Genomic DNA, 10,896 nt, shown 5'->3' with positions numbered 1-10,896 from the left:
AGTCCCTGAGTGCTGTCAGGTGTGACTGACCCAAAAACCAAAAACCACAAGACACATAAATATTTATTATTATTATATACAACCAATACCACCAATTGGTCTCTGGTGAATAGTTCAGTTCAAGTACCGGCCTGGACCTGGCTACAGGGATGCCCAACTTTTTCCATCTTCCTTCCAAGGGCAGCTTCAGCCAAGCTGTGCCAAGGATGCCAAGCCCAGGAAAAGCCCCGACCTCCTGGAGGGGCTAAGATAAATCAGCTGCACTTTAGGTTCAAAGCAAGATCTATGGAGGGCGGGTCTGTCTTCACTCAGGAAGCCTTGGCTTTGCGGCGCTGGGTCCCCCAAAGCAACAAGGAGATGGCGAATGTGGCGGAGCCCAGGATTCCGAAGAACATGAGCAGTGGGAAGAAATCCTGTGGACGACAGGCAGAATCCCATGGAGCGTCATGCAGAAACCCCAGAAACTCGGCTCCCTAACCCTGCTTCACTCTAGGGATCTGCATCCCCTCGGGTCCTGGGCCTGCCTTCTTTCTGTGGTTCCTGCTCTGTGCCCTTCTGTGCCTTGTTTACTACCCTTCCCAGGCCACCTGCCTCACCTGGCGCATACACTTGTAACCATGGAAACCTTCCGCACAAACACACTGCATGAAACCTGGGCCATTGGGTGCACACGAGCCATTCTCCGGACACATTTCTAGGAGACAGGAAACAGCATCACAGGGTCTAATTAGGCGTGTTTCAAATAATCGGCCTGGATCAGTCTCAATTCTCGAAAGTAGAAGATTGCAGATAACCATGACCACATCAACAGTATTATTCACCCTCCGCATTTTAAGACTGCCTTTTCCTAAGGCTTTGGAGCCACAGAACACCGCCCCCCCCCCAAAAAAAAAAAAAGGCATTTAAGGAAATGGACTGGGGCCAGAATGACAGCACAGCGGTAGGGCATTTGCCTTGGACGTGGCTGACCCTGGGACAGACCCAGGTCCGATCCCTGGCATCCCCTATGCTCCCCTGAACATACCAGGAGTGATTTCTGAGCAGAGCCAGAAGTAACCCCGAGTGCCACTGGGTGGGCCCATAAGCCAAAAAGAAAAAAAAAAAAAGAAAAAGAAAAGGAAAAAGAAAAATAATAAGAAAAGGAACTATTCTTTTTTTTTTTTTTTTTTTGGTTTTTGGTTTTTGGGCCACACCCGTTTGGCGCTCAGGGGTTACTCCTGGCTATGTGCTCAGAAATTGCCCCTGGCTTGGGGGGACCATATGGGACGCCGGGGGATCGAACCACGGTCCTTCCTTGGCTAGCGCTTGCAAGGCAGACACCTTACCTCCAGCGCCACCTACCCGGCCCCAGCTATTCTTAATAACAGGAAAGGAAAGGCTGTTTCCGGGAGCATGGCAGAAAGCATATGTACCTGGGTCTCTTGTGTCATCGCAAAGATTCCTTTGTCCTAGGCAGGTTCTGCTGTCTTTATCATCAGTGATATTATCCCAGGCTTTCACCCCTCCAGGACACTGGACATCTCGAGGCAGTACTCTGCACACACAGTAGGCATGGACAGACAGCCGTGGTGGCTCTCACAGCACTGTCCCTCTTGGAGTCTCACCCCAGCCCTCAGCCATACTCACAGCAACTGGAGTCGGAGAAAGCCGTGGAATGTGTCGGTCAAGTTATCCTTAAGGGGGTTGGCTTGCAGGTCTCTGCAAGGTAGGTAGTTAGCGCTGCGTCCCAGGAAAATGCCCTATTTCCACAGACACACCTACCTGGCCTGGTCTCACTCCAAGTTTAGACCTAAAGAGTACTCATCACCTTTAGGCGCCCATCCCAGAGGCAGCCCACCACCCCTCAGCGTACTCGCTTTCGGGAGGAAGGGAACCCCTCACTTACATGACGACAGCACTAAAAGCCTGGTGGAAGTTTGGGCCAGGATCCTTCAGGGAACAGTTCTGGAGATCTAGCCTGAGAAAGGAAGGTTCCCGTTAGGAGTGCTTCCCCTCTTCTTTCACAGTCAGCTACCACGGTCCCCTTTCTAGCCCACAGTAACTGAACATAGCAGTGCTAGCGCCCTAGTTTATTTCCCACTAGCTATTAAGCTAAATTAAAAAATTTCAGGGGTCAGAGAAATAGTACGGCAGAGGCAGGCTGCTTGCACACAGCTGACCAGGGTTCGATCCTTGGCACCACATTGGGTTTCCTGACATAGCACTGCCAGCAGTGATTCCTGAGTTGAGTCAGGAGTCAGCCCTGAGCACTTATGGCTGTTGCACAAAAACAAAGCAAAACAAAAAACTTTTCATTCATTTCTATTAGCCATATTTCAAGTGTTGAACAATCACTAACATGTGATTAGAGCTTACTAAGTTGGATAAGGATATGAAACATTTCTACTTACCTACCCAACTCTGAATTATTGGGGAGGTGGAACCCTCTTTTTTTTTTTTTTTGTTTTTTTTTTGGGGGGGGGCCACACCCGTTTGACGCTCAGGGGTTACACCTGGGTATGTGCTCAGAAATCGCCCCTGGCTTGGGGGGACCATATGGGACGCCGGGGGATCGAACTGCGGTCCTTCCTTGTCTAGCGCTTGCAAGGCAGACACCTTACCTCCAGCGCCACCTACCCGGCCCCAGGAACCCTGTTTCTTATCTAGATTAGTAATCTCACATTATGAGATGACTGTCATTCAGGATCAATGCAGAAAAAGAATCAAGCCCCATAAAGGAAAGATTCCCCCCCAAATATATTTTCTACCTGACCAGATATAAACTATTAAACGTACTATTTTTTTCTTCCATCACCATTTCCATTAATTTTTTTGGCGTTACTATTGTTTAATCAGAGAGCAGGTGTTTCTTTGGCTATACCTGGCAGTGCCTTGGGGTGATTCCAGGCCCTGTACTCAGGTATGACCTGGCAGTACTCAGGGAACCATGTGTGGTGTGGGGATCTAATTGGAACCGACTATGTGTAAGGCAAACTACCTTACCTCCTGTTCCTCTCTTGGGCTTTCAGTTTCTTTCTTTTTTAGTTTTTGGGCCTCACCCAGTGATGGCTCAGGGGTAACTCCTGATTTGTGCCCTCAGGAATTATTCCTGGTGGTGCTTAGGGGACCATATGGGATTTTGTGGGTTGAACCTGGGTCAGCTACATTCGAGGCAAGCAAAACATAAAACGACAACATGGGGCCCAGATAGCATGGAAGTAGGGCGTTAGCCTTGCATGCAGGATGGTGGTTTGAATCCAGGCATCCTGCCAGGAAGTGATTTCTGAGCATAGAGCTAGGAGTAACTCCTGAGCACTGTGACCCAAAAACAAACGAAAAAGAGAACAACCAACCACAAATCCCTCAGGTCTTTCCTTTCAATCGGCTTAAAAACCCACCACCTGGGGCTGGGCGGTGGCCCTAGAGGTAAGGTGCCTGCCTTTTCTGCCCTAGCCTTGGACGGACCGTGGTTCGATCCCCGGGCATCCCATATGGTCCCCCAAGCCAGGAGGGACTTCTGAGCGCATAGCCAGGAGTAACCCCTGAGAGTCACCGGGTGTGGCCCAAAAACCAAACCCCCCCCCAAAAAAAAACCACCACCTAAAATACAAATATATATATAAACATCCATTTATAATAGAAAAGAAAACAAGGGAAGAATTAGGCATTCCAAAGACAGGCTTTTTCCAAGAAGCCCAGGAAATATTTTCTCCTACAGACCATTTTGCCCAGAGGAGCTAAAATCAACCAGGGCCTGAGGGCTTCAGGAGAAACTGTTAAAGAATGGAGATTTCCCAGTTCTTTTGTGAGTAGGCTAGAACCTTTTTATCAGAGAAACAGATCTCACTTCAGGAGAAAAAGACCTGGAGCACTTGGCTCTGTTATAAGTTACCCTCTAAACTTTAGAGGTCCAATCTAAAGATCAAGGGGCCAGAGCTAGAAGACAGAGGGGAAGGTGATTGCCTTGTATCTAGTGACCCAGGGCTCAATCCTTGCATCCCACACAATCCCCTGAGCACTGCTAGAAGTGATTTCAGAGCTAGGAGTAGCTTTTTTATTATTTTTATTTTTTGGTTTTTGGGCCACACCCATTTGACGCTCAGGGGTTACTCCTGGCTATGCGCTCAGAAATCGCTCCTGGCTTGGGGGGACCATATGGGACGCTGGGGGATTGAACTGCGGTCCGTCCTAGGCTAGCACTGGCAAGGCAGACACCTTACCTCTAGCACCACCTTCCCAGCCTGCTTTTTTATTTTTTGAAGTAAAAATAGGTTTTACTGGCCAGTGAGGTGGCGCTAGAGGTAAGGTGTCTGCCTTGCAAGCGCTAGCCAAGGAAGGAGCTCGGTTCCATCCTCCAGTGTCCCATATGGTCCTCCCAAGCCAGGGGCAATTTCTGAGCGCTTAGCCAGGAGTAACTTACCCCTGAGCATCAAAAGGGTGTGGCCCAAAAAAAACAAACAAAAAAAATAGGTTTTACTTGAAAATTTGGAAGAAGGGGAGGGTGAGGAGGAGAGTTAGAGCCAAGAAGGAGGGAGGGAATGAGGGAGACAGAGAGAGAGACAGAGACAGAGAAAGACAGACAGAGAGAGAAAGAGAGCTGCACTCAAAAGAGCTTGGGCTTCTCTAAAGACAGAGCCCCAGGACAGGACACAACCCAGCATGAAAACAGGAAAGTCCACACCTCCAGGAGGGAGATGTGGGCAGCACAAGCATGAGGGCAACATGTACATGTGGGTACTATGTACATTGGGTAAGCAGCATGAACACATGAGCACAGAGAGCATATGTACGTGGCAATGAAAGTATGAAAGCAGGGGCCAGAGCGACAACACAGTGACAGGGCATTTGCCTTGCATGTGGCCAACCCAGGAAGGACCCAGGTTGATTGCTGGCATCCCATATGGTCCCCCAAACCTGCCAGGAGCAGTTTCTGAGTCAGGAGTAACCCCTGAGCGCCACTGGGTATGGCCCCCCAAAAAAAACAAAATAAATAAATAAATAAACTGCTTTAAGTATAAAGCAGGAAAGTAAACATCTCAGACTAGAAGTGCAGTCGACCCACCCATGCTTGAGCATCATGTCCAATGTACTGGTGTGCCCTTCTCCCTCCCAGAAATGAAGATTAAGATCCAGTCCCCAGTCCCAGCAAGAGCTCAAGACTATAAACCTTGCATAGCCATTATAATAAATAGCCATTCTTATAATCTGTCTGAAGTTTGTTTGCTTCACTAACTAGCCTCAGATGAACCAAGAGGAGTGGAGGAAATTTTCCCTGCACCCCTATGTAAATTTGTGGTTAAGATTTGACAGAATTATGGGTCTAAAGTGATATAGCACAGTGGGTACTGCATTTGTTTGCCTTGCATGTAACCCTGAGCCATCTTGCCAGGTGTGACCCCAAAACCAAAACCAAAAAAAGACTTGAAGAAATTTTAAAAAGAAAAAAAGAAAAGATTAGGGTGGAGTGATAGCACAGGGTGTAGGCCGCAGGGGTCTCAAACTCAATTTACCTGGGGGCCGCAGGAGGCAAAGTCGGGGTGATCCTTGAGTGCAAAGTCAGTAGTAAGCCTTGAACATTGGGGGGTGTGACCCAAAAAACTAAAACAAAACAAAAAAAGATTCCTCTAGGGCAGGGCCACAAAATGTTGTACAGAGGGCTGCAATCGGCCTGAGACCCCTGGTGTAGGGCATTTGCTTTGCACACTGCCGACCTGGGTTTGATCTCTAGCATCCTATGTGATCCCTGGAGCCAGGACCAGAGCACACTCAGGTATGGTTCAAAAACAAACAAACAAAGATCTTAGTAGGGAAGTCACATAGATGTCAGAATAGAAGGACTTGTACTAACTGGGTGCTGGGACATAACCTCAGGCACACTCTGAACAAAGAAACAGAAGGAAGGCCTTTGAAGGAAGCAAGTTTGGATGAAGTCAGACCTCCTCAGACAGTGGAAGCAGATAAAATATATTATAAACAAGGTTGGAATGATGGGCTGGGCTCACAGTAAGTACAAGGTTTGAGCTTTATCCAGAGGGCAATAGTGACAAATCTAATTGTAAAGCCAGAAGTTGCTTTTCAAGGCTGGAGACAGTATGGGGCTTAAGGCCTTGCTTTGTACTCAACTGACTAGTTTTGATCCCTGGCACCACATAAGGTCAAGTTCTTTCCTCTTCCCAAGGACAAAGCCAGAAGTAGCTTCCAAGTACTAAAAGTGCTCAAAGTACCTGCCTTGCAAGGGAGAATGAGTTTGAGCCCCTGGCATGGTTCCTGCAATTCTGCTAACCTGGGATCCCCAGCACACAGCCCCCAAAAGTGTGTGATATTCTCATGTGCACATGTAGGAGCATTAAACAAGAGTTCAAGAACCACCACCACAAGTGTGTACCCTTCCTACAACAAAGGGAAGAGGGAAAAATGTAACTAAATGATTTTATTTTGGGCCTCCCAAATACTGTCAAAGAAGACTGCACTTGGCAATACTTAAGACAACTGGGCTGGAGGGGTCAATGCTCAGACCAGCAGTGCCAAGGGCCACTATGGCCACTGGAGGTAGTACAGGGGACGGGGTGGTGATGGGAGGCATTCGGTGCAGGGGCATACAGGTATCCAAGGCATACCCTCTGACCCCTGAGTTATTTCCTCAGCCCTCATTCCTGAAATTTCTAAGAGTCAAAAGCAAATACAAACAAAAAAGAATTCTGACATGCAACCAGGGAGGGTTAGGGGTTGTTTTCCAAAAATGGCTATTATGGATTTGAAAATGAGAAGCAGGTTTTGATGCCTCCAAAAATTGACCAGAGTATTTATCCCTTGCTCTTGTGTGTTCTTCTCCCTTGAACATGTCTCTCTCTCACTCTTCCTGTTTTCTCCATTCTGAAGAGGCCTGTGTTTCTTTTTTTTTTTTTTTGGTTTTTGGGCCACACCCGTTTGACGCTCAGGGGTTACTCCTGGCTATGTGCTCAGAAATCGCCCCTGGCTTGGGGGGACCATATGGGACGCCGGGGGATCGAACCGCGGTCCGTTCCTTGGCTAGCGCTTGTAAGGCAGACACCTTACCTCTAGCGCCACCTTCCCAGCCCCGAGGCCTGTGTTTCTTATTTTTTGTTTTAGGTCACTCCTGGCTGTGCTCTGGATTTTTCTGGTTCTGCACTCAGGAAAACTCATGATGGGCTTAGTAGGGTACAGGCCAGAGATGGAACTCAGGTTAGCGGCAAGCAAGGGAAGCACCTATTGTCTCTAATCTCTACTATCTCTTCTTCCACCCAGCATATTTGTTCTTTTCCTTTGGGGGGAGGGTTGGGTCACACCTGGCAGCGTTCAGGGGTTACTCCTGGCTCTGTGTTAAGAAATCACTCCCAGCAGACTCAGGGGACCATATGGGATGCCGGGGATCGAACCTGGGCCCATCCCAGGTTGGCTGCACAAGGAATACACCCTACTGCTGTGCTACCTCTCCGGCTCCAACCAGCATATTCTTTCTTCTTCCCCATTCCCCGCATCTTTCTAAGTTTGCCTTGCATGCAGAAGGACCGTGGTTCGAATCCAGGCATCCCATATGGTTTCCCGAGTCTGCCAGGAGCAATTTCTGAGCGTAGAGCCAAGAGTAACCCCTGAGCGCTGTCGGGTGTGACCCAAAAACCAAAAAAATTTTTTTTTCATTCAATAAAATGTACTTTGCTTCACTAAGGAAAAAAAAAATCCCAGGAGCCAGACAATCAGCAAGTCTTTAAAAATGAGTGGAAAGAGGGTAGGGTGCTTCCTTTGTACAGGGCAGATCCCCAGCAACCAATAAAATCCGGTTTCCAGAACCCCTCTATGAGTGATCTCTGAGCACAGAGCCAGGAATGAATCCTGAGAACCGCCAGGTGCGGCAACCACCCCAAAGGACAGTTATGGGAGTTTTCAGGGCTCCTTCTCTCCCTCACCCCACGATGGTGTCATTCTCATTTAGGCAGCAGCGAGCATGCAGCGTGAACACAGGCAGCCGCTTACAATAACGGGCCACTTCAGTGAAGTTTTGCACGCTCCCGGGACACTCCTGGCATATCTGCGGAAGACAGAAATCTATTAGATAGATGAAAGAACCAGGATCAAACTGTGTGCCCTGCCAGACTCCTCTTGAGAGTTCTAACACAGGAAAGGGAGGCGTGCATGCCACCCTTCGTCCTCCCTAGAAGTTCTGCCTGTTTCTTGGCCTTTTCGCTCTGATACATTTTCTTCCCTTGAGGAAGCCCAACTAGGGAGGCTGAGACTTCCCATCTCAGCCTGCGCTTTGCAGGATCCCTGTTTGGATTCCTGTTAGGAGGAGGTTCCCTGTTAGGATTCCTCCCTGTTAGGGAGAGGATCCCTGTTTGGAGGATTTCTGTTTGGATCCCCTTTCAGATCCCTTTTCGGAACCCTGTTCGGAGGAGGATCCATGTTTGGATGCCTGTTAGGAGGAGGAGGATCCCTGTTTGGATTCCTCCCAGTTCGGGATCCCCTCTCGGATCCCTGTTAGAATTCCTCCCTGTTTGGGATCCCCTTTAGGACCCCTGTTCAGATCCTGTTAGGGGAGGATCCCTGTTTGGAGGATTTCTGTTTGGATCCCTGTTAGAAGGATCCCTGTTTGGATCTGTTCGGAGGAGGATCCCTGTTTGGATCCCCTTTCGGACCCCTTTTTGGAACCCTGTCCGGAGGAGGATCCCTGCCTGGATTCTTGTTAGGAGGATTTCTGTTTGGATCCCTGTTTGAACCCAGTTAGGAGGAAGATCCCTATTGGGATCCCTGCGAGGAGGAGGATCCCCGTTCGGATCCCCGTCGAGAGTGCTCGGCCGACGGGGGAAAGGGCGACGGTGCACCAGGCCTGACCCCAACCTGACCTGACCCCGGTGCGGCCAGCCCCCGTCTGTCCAAAGGACGACGTCAGCTACCCCGAGGCCGAGGAGCGCGGGGGGCAAAGGGCAAAGGTCGTGGGCGGAGCGGGGCGCGGGCCGAGAGCGTGCAAATGCGGCCGAGCAGCCACCACTCCGCTTCAGCCCGGCCTCGAACGCGCCGCGGTACCTCGGGGAGCGCCAGGGCCCGCCCCGCGCACAAGGCGACGAGGAGCAGGACGGCAGCGGGCCGGGGACGCGCCATTTTCCGTCCCTCCGCGCGTGACTTCTCGCTCGCCCCGCGGACTCTCGCGAGACTTGGGTGGGGCCACGCCCCTCGCGACCACGTGACCACCCCGGTGGGCGTGGCCTCGTGTGCCGGGCGGGAGGGCGGGTAGACGCCGGGGCGCGGGCGAGGTGGGCTGGCTGCTGTAGCGCGCGGCGGCGTTCTCCGTGAGCCAACCGGCCGACCTCTTCTCCTTTCCCCGCGTCCGTCGGGGCCCCGCTCGCCGCTTCTAGTTGCCCCAGGGGGACGCCTCGCAGCGGCCGACCCGGACCCGCTACATCCGCCCTCAGTAAAGATGGCGGAGTGGGCGTGGCCAGACACCAGGCGGCTTGCCCTCAGTAAAGATGGCGCACAGGAGGCGTGGCCAAGTGTCAGATGGTCCCGGCGACAGTGGGCCCAGACGTCGGACGATCGCCAGACCCACGTGGAGGCCCGGCAGGTGGGCCGGGCCGGGGGGCGGGCCGGGAGGATGCGGGGCCGGTGCTGAGAGGCTCCCGAGGCCGGGGAGGAGAAGGGGAAGGGCTGGCCGGGGAGGAGCGAGGGAGGCGGGCCGGCCCCCCCGTTAGCCGGGGACCCGGGAAGATCCAAAGCAGCGCCGGCGGGCGAGGTGGAGGTGGAGGGCAAGGTGGTCCTCGCCGCTTCCCGGGTTGCGTGGTGTTGGGGGCCGGGCCGGAGGAGAGATAAAAAGAGGGCAGGGGCGAGGGAGGAACACACGGCGAAGGGAGGGCCAGAGAGCCCGGCCGGCGTGGAGACGGCGAGCCCCGGGGACGCCGCGGACATCCTGTCCCCGTCACCTCGCTAGCTGAGCGCGTGTGCAAGCAAGCGGAGCCCTGGAGGACGACTTGGAGGTAGGCAAGGGCCAGACGCCTGTCCCCCCTCTCTGCCTCCCCAGAAAAGAAGAGCGATGCTGATCCCCAGAACCACGGGACCTACCTAGCCCTGGCTGAGACCAGAGGTAAGGCGAGACGTTGATTGTCCCAGGGTGGGCTGCAGGGGCCGTGAGCCCAGCCCCGGTGCTCAGCCAGGTTCCCTACCAGCCTACCCAGTCAGTCCTTCCTGCCCCTAGGGGTGTCGTTCTGGGGAGTCCTTCTCTGCACTACCAGCACCACCTCTTGCTGGGGAGGGCGCCCAGAGCTCCACCGCCTGCACTACTTCTTGCTGTGCTCCTCCCGGACTCCTAGGCGCCAAGAGACTGATGTGGGTGCATGTTTGACTTTGCTTTTGGGGTACCTTGTGTTCCCGATCTGCCTCACCTTCAACCTGTTGCTCCCTGCGACCCTGAAGGTGCGACCAGGTGCTGCGAGTATCCAACCTGGCGTGAGGCATACTTAAAGCCTGCTTAGGTTCTCTCTCTAGGTTAAAGGACGCGTTTTGAGAGATTTTTTTGGATGGGTGCGTGTGATTGGCCCTTTGTCTTTTCAAAGGTGATGAGAACCATCCCCAGCAGTTAGTGAGCTAAATGGGGAATGGGGTGATCTAAGAAAGGAGTGGGAGGTCGACCTTTACCTCTGTAGTTTAGATCTTTTTCACAAGCCCTCTCTCCATCCCTACCATTTGTCCTCTGTGTGCTGTCTGTAAATGGTTTTAAGAAACCACTTCGCTTTTAGTGTTGCTCTTGGATTTAGGGTTCTTACTTTTTTTTTTTTTTTTTTTTTTTGGTCTTTGGGTCACACCCGGCCGCACTCAGGAGTTACTCCTGGCTCTACGCAAAAATCGCTCCTGGCAGGCTAGGTGGACCATGTGGGATGCTGGGATTAGAACCGCAGTCTTTCTGCCCCACCT

At 51.9% G+C, this 10,896-nt stretch overlaps 1 protein-coding gene across 1 annotated transcript; it reads right to left on the bottom strand.

Annotated features, from left to right (window-relative positions):
- Positions 1-47: 47 nt before the first annotated feature.
- On the bottom strand, positions 48-9,120 carry ATRAID (all-trans retinoic acid induced differentiation factor). Its single transcript, XM_049784220.1, has 7 exons — positions 9,019-9,120; positions 7,905-8,026; positions 1,886-1,957; positions 1,627-1,698; positions 1,413-1,534; positions 597-694; positions 48-413 (listed from the first exon to the last, which is right to left on the bottom strand). Exons 1-7 carry the CDS (start codon positions 9,091-9,093, stop codon positions 309-311), a joined length of 666 nt encoding a protein of 221 aa, XP_049640177.1. The 5' UTR covers positions 9,094-9,120; the 3' UTR covers positions 48-308.
- Positions 9,121-10,896: the final 1,776 nt, after the last annotated feature.

This window comes from Suncus etruscus, chromosome 12 (assembly GCF_024139225.1).
Source record: "Suncus etruscus isolate mSunEtr1 chromosome 12, mSunEtr1.pri.cur, whole genome shotgun sequence".
NCBI classification, from domain to species: Eukaryota; Metazoa; Chordata; class Mammalia; order Eulipotyphla; family Soricidae; genus Suncus; species Suncus etruscus.
Note: the sequence above shows the minus strand (reverse complement) of the source record. Positions and strands in the feature narration are given on the sequence as shown.